Source organism: Orbicella faveolata, unplaced genomic scaffold, assembly GCF_042242905.1.
Source record: "Orbicella faveolata isolate gen_17 unplaced genomic scaffold, um_ofav_v1 contig_36, whole genome shotgun sequence".
NCBI classification, from domain to species: Eukaryota; Metazoa; Cnidaria; class Anthozoa; order Scleractinia; family Merulinidae; genus Orbicella; species Orbicella faveolata.
Genome location: NW_028301565.1, coordinates 7,319,706 through 7,340,000, shown reverse-complemented (window position 1 = coordinate 7,340,000; position 20,295 = coordinate 7,319,706). Strand labels below are relative to the sequence as shown.

Genomic DNA, 20,295 nt, shown 5'->3' with positions numbered 1-20,295 from the left:
CCCCTTTCTCTTTACAACACAGATCGCACAGTTCTTCCTCAACTGAACATGAACACTCTTCCAAACCATACTTGATACAGACAGATGTGGAACACTGTCCGGCATAACATAAGCGACGTCCCTCGTCACACAGGGTCTCATTTGGATATGCCTCTGGAGTGTCACACGTGAATGAGTGGCCACTGCATGATGTGTTTTTTGTGCAGCCTGTTGCAGCAGCGCATAACACAGCTGGTCCCTCATAAGTACATTTAGTGCTGCAGCATGGCCCTGAAATTTAACAGCACAACTTTATTCCCTGACAACCTTCTTCTGTAATCCAGGGGTGTTGGGACTTTCAAAGATTTCTGTTGAATACATGTGAGGAATTCTAAGACTTTCAACATTGGATGAAGGCAGAAACAGGTGGCAATACTCCCTTTGGGATACGCTGTGTTCACTTTGTTGCGTTGTAAAAGATTTTCATTGGGTTGGTTGCAAAACGGGCTGTGTAAGAGCTTATTTACACTGTATAAATAGCCAACTGGTCTGCCTCCTGCCAGTTGAGATTTTTAACCATGTTATGTTCATGTGCAACATTTGTTTCAACATTTGGTTTCACTGGCCCTGAAAAGCCCCATTGCGGGAGTGGTCAATTTAAGATTTATTTTATTTTATTTTCTTATGATCAGCACACCACTACCTAAATTATGTTTCAGGTTGAAATGGTTAATTAATCCTAATAGAATAACAGAGCTAAATAGAAATCAATTCTATGGTGGCACAAACCTTGGCTTGGGCTGCATGTCTTTTCACTTCTCAGCTTGCATTCATTGTTGTTACCTGCTGGGATACAGCAATCCTCAGTACAGGTGTTTGCATTTCCACAGTCACACTGTTCACCTTTTTCCACTATCTTGTTTCCACATATTGGGTCATCGGATTTAATGAAGCAAGTACTGCCTTGCTTAGAACGAACTCTATTTACGTTTTTCTTGATACTGTCTTTGCTGCATACAGAAAAGCGGTCATTGTTGGGTTCAATACCAGATGTTGCTTTATCGAACATGATGTAGTTTCCTTCAGGAGGACCAGGTGCACACTGTTCTGTGTCTGGATCATGCTAACAAAAGACAAAAACAAGCATATTTTAAATTTCACAACAGCAAGCAAACATTTCACTATGATCAGTACTAGAGCTCACTAGCTCTACCAGAGAAATGGAGGTTTGACTTGCCAGTGGATGAATCAAGATCAGACTAATGTGAGGGGTGGATATTCAAGTACTATGTATTTATGTATTTAAAATACATTTTAGGTCAAAATGATTTCAGCCTAGGTTAATTTGTGTCAAAGGGGAAGGATGAGTCTGAGAACAATAACCTTTTAGACCGGTCCACAGATTTAAACAAATTTGCAAGGATTGTTCGTGTGGCCTAGTGGAGATGAAGGTGGAATACAAAGTCAGAGATCTGGTGTTCAAATCCAGGCAAGTACAAAATAATAATAATAAAAAAGATCTGAGGGTTTGGGTCAGGTGTGTTGATATGAGATCCTGGCAGGGCAGGGTAGGGTTAAGAAGTGCGGAAGGTGGGTGGCGTGCATGTTATTCTTTTTAAAATCCCCCACAAAAGTTAAAAAAAAGAGACTGATTTGAAAAATTTAATCTTGGTTTAAATCATTCTGACCTAAAATATATTTTAAACTACTATATATCATGACTTGTACACTTGTTGCCCTATAAACACGTAGGTAGAAATTTTGCCTTGGTACAAGAACAGGATTCTTTATTAATTTTGTTTAGCTTTTCTCAAAAAGGAAGTGTACAGCAGTGGGAAACAAAAATAAATGCAATGTTATTTGATAACATGTACATGTAAATTGAATGCTACATGCAAACATTCAGGCAGTTTGACATGCAGAAAACTGAATCAAATCATCACTTGTGACTTTGTTACTAAGGTCTTCATTATTATTATGCTTTCATCTGTCGTTTTCAGTTTGTCAGTATTGCTATCTTACATTTTCATGACAATAATAACACACTCTAAAGGAACTTCATCAGACTTGAAACATCTTGTTGTCATTCACGTTTTAAATTCCACATTGATCTTTCCCAGTCTGAGGCACTGTTTTCGTTAAATAGTTAATTTATACCTTGGAAGTGTTATTCCAGGAAAGCAAGTTGTTATTTTAAGATTTTAATGATCTGAAGGAAATTTGTATATCATAACATACCAGCTCTCAATGAGATGGCAGATATCGATGAACATTTTGCATAATTTTTCTCATGTCTGATTTTGTTTCACAATTTAATTTTGTATGAAATACATCTGAGCTACAACAAGCACTTGCTAAACTTTTTTCATGCCAAGAAAATTGATTGTCACAGCTTTGAATCAGTGTCTCACATATAAACCCACATAAAGGAATATTTCCATGCAGTTCAAGGTTTGGTATAAAACATGATCAACATTTCTATCATGAAAAATCTTCCGATGTGCGCAATATCAGAAGGCTACTTCCCATGACAATATCTCATAGGTATGTGATGACATCATCACATGATATAAGACTATCATACTATGCTAATAACTGCTTTATCACTATCCAAACACATGTCTATGGTTGAAAAAAAACATACCATGGCACACTAAAAGAACACAAGACAGGTTTATAAATACATAAGCTTGTGCAAAGAAAGGCTATTTACAAACAAATCAATACATAGTGCTTTTCCAATTTGGTTGACATATCCCCAGTGCTAAATAAATAAGTGCATGCTATTTTGTATGGCGTCTTTTGTATCATCCCAAGCTTATTCCAAAAGAGAGCAGGTCTGCAAGTTAGTATGTGTAATGGTAACAGGTGGATATGAGCTTGTAGAGAATCAGTGATCTAACCCCTTGTCAGCACATTTTAACACAATATGTGCGAGCTTATTTATAAAGCATAACCGCATGAACGAATGATTTGAGTAGCCTACTATACATGCAGCTCTAGCTATTAGATTTATGGCTTATAAAGACTTTTTTCATACTTTCTTGTATTTGCCACTTTCTTTTGCGTTGAACTTTGGAAAGAAGTGAACGATGTACTGAGAGTAATTTATGTAAGTTTGTCATCGGGTGTCAAGTAAACAAGCAAGATGTCAAAGTCCAGAAAGGTGTGTCACTTTGTTTTGTAATTTGAACGTTTTGTACCAATCGAGCTGTTTGTAACCCGCTATAAACTGCGCTGTTTTATATTAAAATCCGAGATTTAAACTGCAGTCGGTAAAAACTTGAGCAAATTCACGGTGGCGCAAAAAGTAGTTTACGCGTATAAATTTCTACGTAATTGACCACAAAGCATTCTCATAGACATTCCAAAAAACGATGAAACAAAAGCTTACCTGAGAACCAAATCCATGCCCAAGCTCGTGTGCAAACGTTATCTCTGATACCCTGGGAGGTGTGAATCGTCCGTAAAGCTTCAATGTAACAACACCAGTATTGTAACTCCGTTTTTTCCCTCCACCATAATCGATAAATCCGTCGCAAATTCCGCCTGCTGCACCTCCGTCAGGGTCTCCAATCCAAGCGAGACCCAAAATTCCACCCTCAAAGTCGCGATCGGTGAACAAGAAGGCTTCGCAAACAGCACTGTGGTCAATACTTGAGAACAGATCTAGGACAGTGTCTATACCGACGTTACTATCCGTAATTTGGTCGGGAAGATTGCTGGGTGGCTTTCCGGTCTCGTTGAACACAACGATAGTCTTGACGCGGAATGTTAATCCTTTTGAAAAGAAGTAGTTCGAGTCGTTAAACTGGTTTGTGTATATGATCTGTACCGCCTGCACTTGTTTGACAAGCTGGAAGATCGCTTTCGTTTTGCCACCGTACAATTTGGTGAAAAAATTGTCGGCGTAGAGGCCGAGTGTGCAGGCGTCTTTATCCAGTTGTTCTTGTGTTTGCCTGCGAACGCGGCCTTGGTCTTGGTCCGAAAGCGAGCGGCGGGTTCGTTCTGGAACTTGCACAGAGGGTACTCTTTCATTGATATCGGCGAAATTGTGGTCGTACTCCAGGTCTGTGTCCTTGTAGATCACAGATGGAAAATCTTGCTTCTTGTCAAAGTACCAAGAAGACGGATCCACGTAATAGTTCTCACTGCCACTCAATATCTTTCCATGGAATCCATCTTCTTTGTCAATAACACCGTACACATCGGAACTGGGATGACCCTCCACTTTACCTCGTACAACGGCATCGTGATCAAATGGGATCGGCTTTCCATCCGATGAGACAATTGTTGCATCTCCTGTAAATATGTCTCTATCAGGCCGCAAATTTAGCTGGTGAAATTTCCCAAACGCGGAAAATGAGAACTTCCCATGCGACCGACTTTCAACGGCTCTCCGATGGATCTCGTGCAAAGAAGCAGTATCGTAATACAGCGGCTCATAGTGCTTGATGAATGTTCCCAGTGGCCGTTTTCCAGTGGTGCATTCACATTGGTAACAAACTAAGGCTAAAAAGAAAAGAATAAAAAGAAAGCGAGGAGTCATTGCTCAACAAATGCTATGCACGAAATAGACTCCCACCCACCAAAGGGACGCGGCAGTCACGCTTTCGTGAAAGTTCGGTCTAAGTTCGGATATTGGCCCGTACGCTGTAACTTTCGGTAGATTTCCGAGGATCACCAACCGTCTGAAAACTGAAAGAGAGGGCCCTGGAGAAAACTGCTCAGATAATGGCGGCAGAGGTGAAACACTTCGCTGCACGAATACCTAAACTAAATCTTGTTTTGAATACAAATTCGTGCTCATTTGGTGAGTGTGAAAAAAATGCATCAATGAGAGTTTTGACTTTTAAGATTTAAAAATCTCATATTTTAATAGTTCGTACTAGGCACCTCCATGGAGCAAAGTTTACAAGATGGAAAAGTCGACTTTCTCTTGCCTCATGGTGGTCAGCCCGTCTGCGCACGGAAAGCAGCGTCGCTGGAGTAGAACCTTGTTCCAATGAGGGTAAAGGCTTTTTTCTCAAGGTGTAAAATGATATACCGTGACATTTAAAGCTGCATGATCACGAAGTTCTTTTATCATCAATGATGAATGTAGCAATGGGGTATTCCATTTTTTATCACCCCCTCCCCCTCTTTCATTCCATTGCCTGATTTCAAGCCGAAAAGGACTAGGTACGAGTCTGTAAATTATGGGGTAAGCAGCTATTGATCCACATAGTCAGAACGAGCACACCGAGATTCACAAAATCCCCAAGTTTGGAGTTAATCAGGCTAGTTTTGACTGAGATACAGCCATTTAAAAATGTCAAAATTAACAAAGAAATGTTTGGTCATCCGGACACAGTGTCTGGATGGCCATACATTTCTTTGTAAATTTTGACGTTTTCAAATGGCTGTATCTTGCTTACTATTGGGTCTATTAACACCAAACTTGGGGATTTTGTAAAGCTTGGTCTGCACTTTATGACTATGTGGATCAACAGTTGCTAATCCCATAATTTACAGACTCATACCTAGTCCTTTTCGGCTTGAAATCAGGCAATGGATGGTAACCTCTAAAAAAATACTTCTGTCGGAGTATTTTTTCAAAGGAGCTGACAAAATATTGAACACCATGGATCTAAACATAAAAGTTGCTGATATTTAAAAAGTGGTCAATGTGTCCGATCAGAATCTGTTCCCCTTTGGGATGAGTGCAGATAACAAATGTAATGTCCCAATATAGCTATGTCAATCTACACCAGCATGAGGAGATTTGCCCTCGAAAAAACTCTATGCAAATTAGGTTAATAATAAGCCTTGGGTGTGTTTATATCCACCCAGGACTTATTAACTGTAACTAAAGATCAAAGTTCGCAAGTTTCACACAATCCAGGTGTTATTTCAGGCAAACTGTGATGTTTTGACATCATTGTAACATAAGAATGTGCCTCAAACAAAAACATAGAATATACTCGAGGTCATGTTCATCAATTGAAAGTGCCATGCGCCATGTATCCTTTTAATGCATCACTGGCTTCAAGCATGATCGCAAGGAAAAACTGTGTGACAAATAAAACACATATCGGGTCCTGTTTCATGTTATGTTTCCTGGCATGCGATGATAAGTTGAATACAAAGTTAAAAGATCTCCTGGACAGAATTATTTTAGAGGGTAAAGCTCCTCTTGGCCCATTGGCTCCTGTCTACACCTTAGTGGAAAGAGGCACTTAGTTGTTCCATTTTTCATAGTATCCACAACCTATCCCCTTCCCTCTTCCCTCTTCCCTCTCCCCTCTCTTATCTCCCCCATGATCAACACAGTTTTCTGACAGGGCATCATCATCGTCATCATCATCATCATCATCATCAGAAGTTTTTTCTGAAAGGTTCTTTGGTTGACATATTTGTTTGATCTTTGGAATATTGGGGGGTTTGGAGGAAGTTGCCTTTTTCTTGAGGAGACAAAAAAGACAAAACTTCTGAGGGTCAGGCACTTTGATCTTCTTTCTCCAGGTTAAAAATGTTACCCTATCAATGGTGTGTGTGTTGGGGGTTGGGAGGGGTTGGGGGATGTAGATGAAACATTGTGAGAGGTCTAGTGTCTTGCCCAACAACAGAACACAGTGACTCTAGATCTGGAGAGGGCTTGAGCCTGGACTGCTTGATCAGGATACCAGCATACTACCTGATCAATGACATTCAAACTGAGACTCTTGCTTAATGAAAATTCTTTACTGACATACCAATTTGTGATAAATTTGACAGCAAAGTTAAAGGGCCTGAGTGAAAGAGGTCTCAGGTTTGTTGGTGACAAGGCAAAGTCTATTGGACAACCAACACCAGATTCACACCCCCACCTGATGGAGGAAGATGAAAGTAAGTGTACACAATTTAATTTGACTCAATGTTCACTTTCTAGCATTGGACCTTTAAAAAATTTAAATGAAGGATATGTCTATTCCTCACCCTCAAAAATTGGGAACTATTAAATAAAGCATATTTGGGGGGGGGGGGGGGAGGGAGGTACAGTCAGTAGTTGTACTGGAAGGAACAATAATTGCCCACAAACAAACCCTGCAAGTTGCTGATCAGCAGAAAATACCAATTCTTGCCAGCAAAATGGAACATAAATAGTTTTCTATTTCACCGTAAAACGTTTTCATGAAAAAGTCTTGCAGAGACCTTACTGGCTAATGATCTTAGGCTAGAACCATCCATTATTTCTAATACCCTTCCTAGTAGACCACATCACCCACTAATTTTTTGCCACCTTCAGAGTAATGTTTGACAATCATGTGGTACATTGGAAACAAACCGATTGGTTTTGTTTGAAACAAACTCGCAGCATCCAAAACATTACATTGAAAGTGGGAAAAAATTTGTGGGTGTTGCGATCTGCTAGGTAGAGTGGTAATGGTCAACTCCTCAGCAAACTCCAGTCTATGTTAATTAAACATAGTATTAATTTACATGACTGAGGTTATTGATAATTTATAATAAATATATATAACATTATTATAACCAATAATTTAAAGTTTATAATTATTGGGTAGAATATTTTAAAGTTAGGTTGTTTTCTCATTGTCTCAACTTGAAAAAATTTTAAATATTCTCAAAACAAAAACAAATATTATTGTCCAGAGTAAATAGTGATAGTAATACTATGACATGTTTATGAAACTTACTATGTCCAGAGTTGCAATTTCCCTACCCCTTCTGTACTTAGGGTTAGGTTTTTCTGCAATATCTCCTTATGGACCTGATATCACCAGACTTTGGGCCAAATTTGTGTTTTTAAATACCTAATTGCATTGGATGTTTTGGCTCAAATGTGTCTTGCCAAATACATGTATATTTTGTGCAATTCATGGTACAATCATTCTGCTCTGATAAGCTGCTGGAGGATACTGGGAAGGTACAATTCAGTACAAATTATATTAGAATAAAACGTTTTTGTCATTGTCTGCATTAATTTAGGAATTTATTTTTAGCAAAAATAGAAAAATAATGTAGAACTATGATGTATATTAGACTCTCTGGTGGTTACCTGTTTGTGTCAGTAATAATTATTACTTCTTAAAATTAATTATTGATAGTTATTAACAAATATAATTATGGTTTCATGCAGTAACTTATTACCTGCTTGTGAACCTGAACAGGTGGCAAGCTTTTTTACCTGTTTAAAGAATTTTAAGTTTCCTTCAAAATATATTGTAAACAGCTTCAGCTGTGACTAATTATATATAGTAAAACTACTTACATTTCAAGGTAAAATTGAGAGAAATAAAGTTAAAGCGAGTCCTGTAAATCAATTTTGGTATTCTGATACAAATAACAAAATGCAAAAGATACATGGATGCTGATCAGTTTGAAATATCTCCCTGCCATCTTTATCCATTTGTGAAATTATCCTTGGAAGACTTCAGATGTTTATCAAAACTTTTTGTACTGAAACACTCTGGTGTTTTATTTTCAATTTATTCTAAGCACTTAAATTTGCTATACCATAAAATAGTTTACAGCTTAGGAATAATTCTACTGGTCGGTGGGATCACATAAAAGGTTACTTTCTAAACCTTGCTGGTTATACTAGTACTAGTGCTGTTATTGGACAATAAGGAACAATGGAATAAGGAATTATGGGAGTTGTTTTCCTTTTTTGTCCCAAGAAAAGCACATGGAGTAGCAAATTATTCTGACCAAGACATATTCATCATTTGGTTTTTAAAGATCTCAGTTTGACAAATCTACAATCAGCTGGATCCCTGGCCACTGTTTGTTTTAGTTCAGTTTTCTTCTGGCGTCAAGAAGTGGAAGAATCTTGTTTGGACATTTTTTTTCAAATTGCTAAATGGAGTAGCTTTCAAGAGAAGGTTTTCCATTGTACTCCATTGTAACTAGTTTCATGTTAGCATTTTGCCACCATGTGGAGTTTTACTCTTCGAAGGATTACATCTCTGATGATTTTAGCATGCGCTGTGGTTGTAATATTTCTTGCAATATCCTACTTTCCTGGGCTTAACAAGGTGCCACTGTTCAAGAGAAGGACAATTTCAAGGGAAATCATTCAACGGGAAGAACCCGTTGTTTTAGAGCAAGCTGGTTATGCAATGGAGAATGAAGGTGTTATGATGAAGGAACTTTTACACCCTTCAGCTCCTGACTTGTTTCCCACTCCAAGACGACCACGGAGGGGAACATCTGATAGCACTTTTGGTACTTCTGAAATAGTCCATCTTATTAATATCCAATCCTGTTACACACACCCTTAGCATTTATTTTTAAAGGCTTACGTACACATGTTTTATCTCAAAACAGTTTGGCTATTTTTACTATGTTGGTTTCAGGTCTATTCTGTACATAGATTAAATCATGCATTGATTTTCCTTTCCAGAGACTGTACAAATTTAAGAACCCCAAAAGGCATAACTTGTTAAAATTTTCAAAAATTGAGCTAAGTTTCAGTTTTCTGAACAGTTATTCATATTGTAAGATTCTGGTCCATTCCTTAGAATTGTATTATAGTGAATTTCAAAACTTTGTTGATCACGAGGATAACAAAGGAAGATTTAGGAATTTCTTCAAAATGAAAATGCACTGTTTTGCTTTGGGAATTGTATGATAATTTTTGTTTTATTTATCACTGTTAAATGTGTTTAGCATTTTTTTGTTAATTTTTGTTCTAATTACCCCTCATTAAAGCATTCTATTTGTTTAGAATGAGACGGATAAATTAAAGTGAGGTATAAATTAAAGTGAGCAACTTTACCAACGAGGGTGGCACATTTCCCTTTATCCAAAGGGTGTTTAATTCTGAAGTGGAGAGCTTTCTTGTAGGCTAGCTACCCTTAAAACCAATTAGACAGGTCAAGATCTTAACTCTCATGATTACAAAATTTATATAATTATGATATTTATTTATCTATTTTATTGTTGTTATGGCCCACCAGTTACTTAGCACAAATATTAGAAGAAGTCTATTAATGTAATGCAAATAGGATAGAGGTGAATATCACCTTTTTATAATTATTTTTTTGTTTAATTTCTTTGTAGTCACCCCTGGAATTACTAAGAAGGAATACAGAGACAGAAGGCAAAGACTTCTCAGGTTATGGTCAGTTTGTAGTAATTATCCAATAGGAGCCCATAGCTGTCTAGGTAATTATTATTCTTATCCTGATTTCCTTTTTTAAAAAAAGTTCTTTCACCTCTTTAAGAATATTGCATTTTTATTCTGCTATAACCTACAGTCTACTTGCAAAGACACATTTTGGTGAAAGTCATGACAAGCATTTGGTGATCATTCCAAGCAATCCTACAAAGTTCATGACAACAGATGTGCCGTAAGTATCTATTCAAGTAGTATACTCTGGAGATTTTGATAACATTTCCCTGAACTGGGATTAGGAGAAAGGAAAAGGAAAGTGAGGTGATATAAGAAAAAATTTAAAGGGAACAGTGAGTGGGTAGAGAGTGGAAAAATCAACAACAGTGCTACATGTATCACTTTATTTGCCTTCTAGCAATTATAACTGTAGTGAAAAAAAACAACCCAGCATTTCATTCAGTGCTTTTTGTTGAGTAGCATATTAAGAGCATGTTGCAAGGGCTTTTCAATGCAAATTACATTGTACACATCACTGCTACATGATTACAATTAATAATTACAATTAGTTGTTGTACTTATTGGTCTTGACAATCTACAATGGGAAGAGTCAGTATAGTTATTTTATTGGGCCTCTGGTAGTTTGCACCCAGGCTTGAATCCTAAAGTACATCCCTTTTCACCCTTTACTTTCCTTTTGGTATGTATTACTTACAAGTCATTCTCTCACCATAATCTCTAGATTTGAGGCAGATACTTTAGCATTATTATATCACCTTTCTTTTCATTCAGATATCCATTCAGGCAAAACACAGATTTCCTATACCTCACTGGTTTTCAACAGCCAGATGCTGTTTTAGTTTTGCGTAAGTACTAGCAACGTTTGTGTTATATTTGTGTAAACTAAGTTAATTTCATTTGTGGGTTTTATAAATTTTATTTTCCGAGACCATTTTCCCTCCTTTCGAATAATCTGCTAGAACTTTGCGATCCCATCTCTCTTAATTGCTTGCAAGATGCACCAAGCACACCTTATGGTTTACAAGTGATTGAGAAGTACAATTTGTCGCAGATATTTGTCAAGTTGAATTCACAGAATGATGTCATTAAGTCCAAGTACTATGTATGAAAATTTTAGAAAACTGCAGTGATGCTGAACTTTCTATCCTTGCCTTGCACAATTTAATGTAAAGTATGAGTCGTAAAATAAAATTTAAAAATTCTTTTATAGAATCAGTAGAAGGTCTCCCCTTGCCAGCTCACAAGAGCACACTGTTTATCCAACCACATGATCCTAAAAAGTGAGTACTTGTAACAAGATATCGTCATTAAGGTTATTCCTCACATTTGCATTGCGCATCCTTACTGCGCATAATTTATGGCGTCATTAGCGTGCGCTTGTACACGCGCATATTGAAAACATGACGGATTTGCCTTGATATTGAGCTCTGTCAGTTGAAAAATGGCTCTAGCTCACCAACGAGCATGGGCACCCCAATTTTTTTTCCAGTCGTTGTAATCAACTAATCATAAGCTTTGCATCAGAAAAGACTGATCTAATTTCTATTGCTGAAAATTGAATAAATAAGAAAAATAGCAGATACACTGTGGTCTTTTCTATTTTGCAGTCGGTAACCACGTCAAGAAATTTGGTTCAAATTTTTAATCAAGGATTCAGCTTTCTGTCTGAATCAAACTTAAACGTTTATTTGTGTCTGACACAATGTATTGACTGTAGTTTAATGCGTGTTCTTATGATTCCAGGCTTACAAAGATGTTACAATTACTGGGAATGCGTTCTTATAATAAGCATTAGATAATGCCAAAATGGGGCATTTTCAATGCCTCACTGCTCCTTAATGAGCATGGGCACCCCCCTTTTTTATTTCCAAATTGAAGTTATCATATGACAAATATTCAGTGGACAAAGTTTGAACAAAAATCTATTGTCACTTTTATTTCAGAGGAATTACCTTAATTATTATATGTTTAGATTATAATATAAATTAAATTAACACTATACGTAGTGGGATAATTGCTGAAAGAAAATTATTTGGCCTGTCAAAGGTCATATCATGGAAAAACTGAATTTTAGCCAATGTTCTGTTACGGTTCTCTTCTTTTATTATAATAATACTCTGCTAGAATTCGTAAGAATGATGTTGCCACCCCACAAAATCCTGTTTCCAGGTGTCGGGACTCTAGTATGGCCTCTTGAATTTTGTCTTTGGTTGCATTTTGGGCCAGCTTTAACTATGGTAATGTACTAGCTTGAAAGTCATTCTCACTAGCCCCCCCCCCCTCCCCCCCCCCAAAAAAAAATTTCATCAATTACAGTATTTCAATCGGTGATTTGAAGTTATTCGAATGAGATTAAATTTCGATAAACAACGTTTCAATGTCATCATGACGTCATTATCAAATGACAAGAACACCTCTCACTGCATATATAACACTGTTGAACCGTTATTTTCTTGTCACTTGATAATGATGTCATGACGACATCAAAACGTTGTGTAAAATTTCTATCACTGATTTTTATTTTGATTTGAAGTTACACACAAAAATTTTCAAAGAACCCTCACTTGCCTGTCTGGCAAGTGAACAACAGAATCCACTAGCCCAGGTACAAAACCTACTAGCCCTTGAGGCTATCGGTCATGAATTTCTTGTGCGCTCTACTAGCAGAGGTTCTTTGGTGCACATGCAATTTTTAATTCAATGCTCTCATGTTTCATTATGTAGATTAGTAATTGTGATTTCTCTTATTATTCAAAGGGTGTTGTGGGAAGGTAAAAGACCTGGAACTAAAGATGCCATTCTTTTCTTTGGATTTGATGAGGTTTGTTGTAGAAAATCATCATGCTTTTCATTTGGACATGATCACATAATTTGAACTTCACTTTTGCTGAACTCTGGAACTTCTGTCCTGGTTATTATCATAGTTACTATAGTGAGTCATTACAATTTGTCTTTGTTTTAGTCACAATAGAAATGCATTTATCTAGACCTCACATTTGCTTGTAAATTTTTTTTCCAGTCATACTCAATTCGAAATCTAGCCTCTGTACTCATTGATAGGTATGTTGCTGTAAATTGCATAAGCCTGTAGTTCTGTAATTTTGTCAGCTTGTGATTTTTGCTTGTAATACTGTATGTAACTTACTTACCTACACGTGCTGGTCAACCTATTGCCAGAATGATTACAGCTCCAGCTGCAGACAATCATGGAATTTAAAGATTAAAGATTAATATCCATATGTATTGACTGGGAATGGAGGTGTACATAGCATGCACTTCAATTCAACCTGCCCTAGAATTGCTAAGGATACATCTTTGATGAAAAGTCTAGAAAATCTCTTTTACAATGTGATACCTGGTCGGTGTCACTGAATTGATTTCTTGAACAAGACAATTCAAGTTCGCAGTGCCATATTTATATTAATGATGGGAAAAACCTTATGATGGGCTAGCATCTGCCATCCAGAGAGCAGTAGAAATACTCCCAGTCACTTATACTATGGAAAGGGGAGTAAGCTCAGGCAAGATGGGACACTTTCTGGCCTGATGTAGACTTGGCTTTTTATGATGATGGTAGATTGACAACTTGAGAAGAAAATAGCTAGGCCATGGCCATGCCTAAGGAGGGTTAGATAAATGCATTCCTCAATAGGTTTGTGTTCTAAGACTTTCAGTATCTCATTCAAATATCTGTTACATAAATGTTGTTAAATTATTCCAGGTATGCTGGCAAAGACTTTTGTGTGTGGTATGATTCTCTTCGTCCTACCCACCCAACCATCCACGAGGAAATCTCCAAGGTTCTGTTCCACACTGCCAAGTTTAGTTATAAAAGTAAGTGCAACTTAGAAACTAAATCCTTTTTCTCAATTTATTTGCGATTTGATTTTTTGGGGTGAAAAATGTATAGTCAGGTTTATGTAGTAATTATGTATCTTAAGTTTATCTTTGAGGCCCCTCTGCTATCTCCTTTTATAACCACAAGGCATTTAACGTTCATGTCAGCTGCAGTAAAAAGGGGGCCCAATAGATAAATTTTCACTCAGGTGGCCAGCAACCATGAAAAATTATGGGAACAACAGGATGTGTGTACATAAGAAAAGAGTGCAACTGCCCCAGGATTGGTTTGGAACAACAACATGGCTGCTGCTTCGTTGTTTTTGGACACCAATATGGCTGCTGTGACATCATGTGAAATGAGATCTAGTTTCATGAGCATGTAATGCATGCTGAGACCAAGGCAGATGTGGACCTCTGCATGCTTACAAGACTGTTATGCAAACAAGTAACTTGAATTAAATACATTTCTTTTCAGATTTACTGGTTCTTGGTCACAACATTCACATGCTTAGACTTATAAAATCTGATGCAGAAATTAAACTACTAAGAGAATCAGCTTCATTAGCATCAAGAGCTATTACTAAGGTAAGAGGTAGTTTTCTGTCATTTTTTTTATTTTATATATGTGAAATATCAGGTTCTTGGGGTCTGTTTAAGCTTTAATGTTTCTTACATGAGTTTCATGGTACCCTCTGGTTTTGCAGAGACATTAGTGTAACTTAATCTGTAAAAATAATTTGTCTATCCACTACCTAAATACATTTAGTTGAGTAACTGCCAACCTGAAAGTTGTAAGAATCCTTTCTGCACAGTTGAACCTCTCCTTACAGACACCTCTATCATATGGACACCTCTATATGACAAACAGTTCACTTGGTCCCAGAAAACCAAAATTCATCTCATACGTACAGAAACCTCCATAATAAGTGATTAAAGATATTAGTTGCTAAAGAGACTATTCGGCTGCATTGGAGAGCAAGTGAAACACATTTAGAGCATTAGACTTGTTTTGGACAAAGATGCCGAAGGGCTTGAGCTCGATAATCAGCTTCACTTAGATGCCATGGTTGTTAACTTTCCTTTATCAACTGAACTTCAAGTTGAAAAATAGCTAAGTCCCCCATAATAGAGACACTCTGCTCATATTAAAGAGGAGCAGCTGTAGCTGTTTTACCTAACAATGAACGTTTTATGTTGTTAAGGTTATGAGAAGCACTCGTCCAGGGCTGGAGGAGTCTCATCTTCATACGATCTTGGAATATGAATGTCGAATGGGGGGTGCTGAGAGGCTGGCATACCCCCCTGTGGTAGCTAGTGGACCAATGGCGAACACTCTTCACTACATTAACAATACGCAAGTTCTGAGGTAATTTTTTCTTAAAAATAGACAGGGCAATTCCTTTATTTAATCTCTCTCTCTACTCATTGTGTGCCGATGACAGAAGTCTTAGGTATCTTTAAGGTAGCCCATTACATAAGCCCTATTGGCTTGCCTCTTGGCAAGGAGATGGACGTGGCCTAGCCACGTCCTTAGAAGGGATCATCATTTACATTCTTGAATCGCTCTCACATGGGCACCAGAGGGCAGAATGAATTGGGGTCGACCGCCAGAGACATGGAGGAGAACAGTGGAAAGAGAGCTTAAAGAGAATTACTATTAGAATACAGCAGTGTAATAGTTTTTTTAAATTTAAACATGGGATTGAGAAATATAGCACATTCATGGTTGTAACACAGGTTTGAAGTAAGTGGCTATATTACTGGAGTAGATGGTAGACTTCCCATCCTCTTCTAAAGAATTAGGCGAAATAGCCAACAGAACCGCTGGCCTAGATCATTAAGTAGATATTGAGTTTCGCGGGCTGCTGTTTTCTTTTGACAACCCAGCACAATAAACCCGCACTACATCTCTGTGGCTAGATCAAGTAGTACGTGCGATTTGTTACGGCTTGTTTGATTTGAGTTCAGTTTATCATACTGTTCTTGGATTAGTGAGGAAGTAACTGGTTTCTACAAATACTTTCAATTGATATCAGGTTTTATACGGTTTACTACGATTATCAGTTGAGTAAGGCACGAAGGAAGTTTGGTTACGAAGTTTTGGCCTTAAAATAATGGTGTTGTCACGGGCAACTTACCTTGTTTCCGTTGGTAACAATATCAACAGCCGTGCATTGCCTGTCGCGTCGCCTACAATTTCGCGCACTTTGCTGCCAATGACGTCAAAGGCCGACAAGTTGCCAATGGATACGGAGCCAGTTGCTTGTGACAACAACAGGATTTTTACGTTAAAACTTGGAGACCAAACTTTCGTCCCGCCTTACTCAACTGATAATCGTAGTATGTCAGTCATGTGGGAATGCTTCTCAGCCAAAGGCAGGTATTCATTTTGCTGTTGTATGTCCTTGATGTTTTCTGTAGGGACGGAGAGCTGGTCCTTATGGATGCTGGGTGCGAGTACCATGGGTATGCCAGCGACATTACCAGGGCGTGGCCAGTCAGTGGTAAATTCAGTGACCCGCAAAGAGAACTTTACGAACTGGTGCTGAGAGTACACAAGAAATGCTTAAAAGTGAGACACATCACTTGCTTAAAACACTTTCACTTACGGGTAGTTAAAATGTAGAAAGCTTGATCAACGTAGCATGTTCAACTTTCTTGTTCCTAGCTTTGTCAAAAGGACGTTTCGCTGGATTATCTTCATCACGCCATGTTGCTACTTTTGGGAGAGGAACTTATTAGTGAGTGAGAGAAATGTTTTAAGCATTAGGTTCTTTTGTCTTTGTCTTTGGTCAAGCTTGAGTTTAGATAGTGTCCTTTGTAATGATTGGTATAAGAGTGAAACCAAAGAAGGTGATCACGCAACCAATCACAAGGCCAATCAGAATTCGAAACATGTAACTGGTGCTGAGCGCGGGAAAGCATGTATCAGGTGCCAAAAGCGGGAAAACATGTAACCAGTGCTTAGCGCGGGAAAACATGTAACCAGTGCTTAGCGTGGGAAAACATGTAACCAGTGCTAAGCGCGGGAAAACTTCAAACCGTTGCGAAGAGCAGGAAAGCATGCATGCATCAGTTGCTAAGAGCGGGAAAACAAGTAACCTTAGGTAAGAGATGGAGAACATGTGAACAGTGCTAAGCGCGGCAAAACTTAAAACCGCTACAAACTGCGGGAGTGTATACAAGCGGATAAACGTCGTTTCAAGCAGATAGTTTGGTTTCTTACTGATTGGTTGAGAAGACAACCTCTGACTTTGCTCGTTAGACTCAGTGTCAGTGATCGAAGTATACAGTGCCGCTAATGCAAAACCAGAAAAGCTCATATGCTAATGATAAAAACCGTCATTTCAGAAGTATCTTTGTTCTTCTACTTTACAGGGATCGATTTTCTTCCAAAGAACTTGACCGAGAGTCAACTGAAAAAGGTATTCACGTACAACGTTTTCCACCTGTGGGTACATTGTCTTGCTTTCTACAGAACAGCACAGATGCATAAACCGCAATTCTCTCGTTCGAGAATTGATGATGTGGAAGAAGCTGGACTGCTAGCAGTTAACAACGGGCTCCTCGGAGAGATCTTTCATACATATGAAAATCTCCAACTGAGTGTCTAGCTGGTGATTGCAGGATGGGCTCCTGGTGATTGTAATTATTGCTTTCCCCTTCTTCATTGCGCATCTGCTTGAGAGCGTATTGTTCATTTATAGGAGAATGTAGATATTGATCACTCTGCTTGTGTGTTTCAGGCTGCTGGTGAATTCTGCCCTCATAGTGTAGGTCACTATCTAGGCATGGACACGCATGACACGCACTTGGTGAGCAAAGGCCTGGGGCTACATCCTGGAATGGTGATCACGGTTGAGCCTGGGATCTACATCTCTGAGAACAACAAAAACGTACCGGAAAGGTTTGCAATTTTGTCTCTACTAAGTTCTACTGTAGTACCAATGCATTTGTGTTTTAGAGATCTTACGAATGTTTGAAGACCACGGTCATCTAGAAAGTTGCAACGTAAGCGATGTGTTTGCTCCAGATCACTTGGGCAAGATTGTTAGACGTATTAGTTTTTAAAGAATATGTTATGCTGCTGCGGCGAACAAGTACTGTCTTTCATGGCGAGTTTGCAAAGCTCAGGACGATTTGAGTGTTAGCTTGGGCCTACTCAGCTTTACTGACTCACCCAACGGCTTTCAATTGAACTTTTATCATTCTCAAATTGGTAAATAACTGAGTTGATTACTTGTATGTTGACGAAGGTTTTTGTTTTCCTGAGCTCAAGAGCAAAGATGGGATAGCTTTTAGGCGTGGGTTTCCTTCTACTCGGAAAAATGCAATCACTTAAATCGTGAATGCAAAGCTATCTGAATGTGAAAGTTGACATTTTGATTCCTCTTAACAGATATCGAGGAATAGGCATAAGAATCGAGGATGATGTACTCATCACTGAGAATGGACCTGATGTCCTCACTGCTGAATGCCCAAAGGAGGTGGAAGATATTGAAAAACTGATGAACGGCACAGAAGCTGCGAGGCTTTAAGAACCGAGAGGACTAGTCACCTCAAAGGAATATCTTGTAATAGATACGACTGGTTGTAGACCGAACAAAAACAACGACAATAAACTGAAGGAAAACACCTCCTCAAGGCACTGAACAGGACAATTGCTCGAAGTCAGAGTTCGAGTCAAACATGGTTTCAGTAACAAATTTAACTCTGCACTGGAGAGTTGCTTTATTGATGAGGTCGGTGTGTTTGTATAGTTTCCCTTTATTTGACCTCTTTTTACGACTTAAAATAGCATAGGCAAAAGGAAACGTTTTCTATCTTCGCAGCTTCAGTGTTCCTATGCGGCAGCCCAATTTTTCTCTTTGCTTATTGTACGCACTTTTAGAAGCATCTTGTTTCAAAGTTGAATTGTCCTGGACAGTGCGTCATTTTCAAACGTTTTTACAAAGCTCTTAGGGATTACCGTCTTAGGAAAGAATAGGGCTTTGATGATGCATCAGTTATGTACAGTATATAGGTCTTAATATTTATAACCTAAATATTTTCGATCTCTAAATATTAAAGAGTGCATGATTCTGTATCTCAACTTCATCGTTCTCATCTATATAAATATACATATTTTCCAAATCGGCAGACCAAGGAATTAGAGCTATTATTAATATAACTTTATGAAAGTGTAAGGTGTACCCTGGCCTCGGAGGGAGGTTTTTTTTTTAATGTTTAAGATGCTTGTTTTTACGAAAGCGCGGGGCAACTTTTTCTGTTGTTGACGTTCCCTTGTAGATGTAGCGAGAATTGAAGAAACAGAAACCCTTTGAGTTTTCACGGTTGCAAAAGGACAAAACATGAGATTTTAGGGATTCGAATATATAAAAAAAATTGTTTCGGAACGACAAGATAAAACGTATCTGAGAAACGAATTAAAGCTAACATACCATTACCTTTAGAGCAATTACCCTATTGAACTACCCTATTACCCTGTTATTACCTTATTAACCTGTTACTTTCGACTAAAAGTTTTGATTTTTGAAAAGGAACGCACTTATACATTGATTGATTGATTTTGACCATAACCTTAAGTGGGTATAGGGCCAGACATTCTCCATAGCCATTATACATTAGATGGGCTTATACACGGGGGAGGGACTTATATCCAGAATAATATCTTTGTTAGCAAAAAGAAGGGTTTATATCCGGGGGGGCATATAACCGGAGGGCTTTAACGTGGGATTTTACGGTATTAATTCAATCACTTCAGGAATATCTATACAAAATTATTCTGATTTTGCAAATCATATTTCTCGTAGCTGAGATGAATTTTAATCTAGTATGTAAAAAAGTGTCAAGGGCCACGCCGATCGTTTTATTGTTAGTCATCGTTATGTGTTGTAAAGGAGAACCAACATCTTCCTCGATGTCGCTCCTTTAGATAAGTCCACTGACACTCCCGCTCTTCTCCAAACTATTATTCATTTAATTGTTAGCTTTTTGTTTCTTTTCATTCCTCTCAGTCTAATTTTGAACGTTTAGCCAGTAAAACTGATTGACCTTTAAAAACTTATATAGATGACGCTCTGAATATTTAATTTGCCGCTGAAATGCCGTTATCGCAAAAGTATTCAGTTTCCAGAGTTGTCTAATGTTTCTCAGTTCCAAGCATAGAGATGTTTCAACTCAGTGAAGGTGCCGTTAAATTGGGATGAAATAATGAATGCTGATTCCCGTCAAAGCTGAACATGGCCTCCAAGACTCCAAGCAGATATTCCTTCAGACATATCTCTGCTAGTGACAATTACAACGATTTTATTTACTTGCATTTTTAAAGTAAATTTAGTAGCGAGCTCGAAATAGTG

General features: G+C 38.0%; 2 protein-coding genes across 6 annotated transcripts in view; one reads left to right on the top strand and one right to left on the bottom strand.

Moving 5' to 3' along the window:
- The window catches only part of LOC110064635 (disintegrin and metalloproteinase domain-containing protein 10-like), a 7,576-nt gene extending 3,048 nt beyond the window's left edge, over positions 1–4,528 (bottom strand). The window contains exons 1-3 of the mRNA XM_089275323.1: positions 3,374–4,528; positions 769–1,102; positions 1–270 (exon numbers count right to left, since the gene is read on the bottom strand). The exon at positions 1–270 is cut by the window's left edge and continues 32 nt beyond it. Coding sequence (XP_089131449.1) covers positions 1–270; positions 769–1,102; positions 3,374–4,528 — 1,759 coding nt within the window. The remainder of the gene's footprint in view (positions 271–768; positions 1,103–3,373) is intronic.
- A 129-nt stretch (positions 4,529–4,657) lies between these two features.
- Positions 4,658–19,028, top strand: LOC110064653 (xaa-Pro aminopeptidase 3-like). Of its 5 annotated transcripts, none has more exons than XM_020771732.2 (17): positions 4,658–4,792; positions 4,862–4,990; positions 6,736–6,846; positions 10,024–10,078; positions 10,221–10,313; positions 10,868–10,941; positions 11,307–11,376; positions 12,854–12,917; positions 13,116–13,156; positions 13,818–13,930; positions 14,412–14,521; positions 15,139–15,302; positions 16,358–16,508; positions 16,605–16,677; positions 17,315–17,361; positions 17,683–17,843; positions 18,336–19,028. In XM_020771732.2, the coding sequence occupies exons 1-17, from the start codon at positions 4,714–4,716 to the stop codon at positions 18,472–18,474; spliced, it is 1,674 nt and encodes a 557-aa protein (XP_020627391.2). In that variant the 5' UTR covers positions 4,658–4,713; the 3' UTR covers positions 18,475–19,028. The 5 variants fall into 5 exon arrangements, with proteins under 5 accessions (XP_020627391.2, XP_020627390.2, XP_089131453.1 ...); XM_020771731.2 differs by having other exon boundaries at positions 10,024–10,084; XM_089275327.1 differs by having other exon boundaries at positions 4,684–4,792; positions 4,872–4,990; positions 10,024–10,084.
- Positions 19,029–20,295: the final 1,267 nt, after the last annotated feature.

What these genes read in the sequence shown, in the direction of transcription:
- LOC110064653 (XM_020771731.2), top strand. Translation starts at nt 4,714, where the DNA reads ATGGCGGCAGAGGTGAAACACTTCGCTGCACGAATACCTAAACTAAAT. An exon ending in CCTGATGGAGGAAGATGAAA is followed by an intron (nt 6,847 to 10,023) that starts GTAAGTGTACAC and finishes ATTTCTTTGTAG; the next exon opens with TCACCCCTGGAATTACTAAG. An exon ending in TTCATGACAACAGATGTGCC is followed by an intron (nt 10,314 to 10,867) that starts GTAAGTATCTAT and finishes CTTTTCATTCAG; the next exon opens with ATATCCATTCAGGCAAAACA.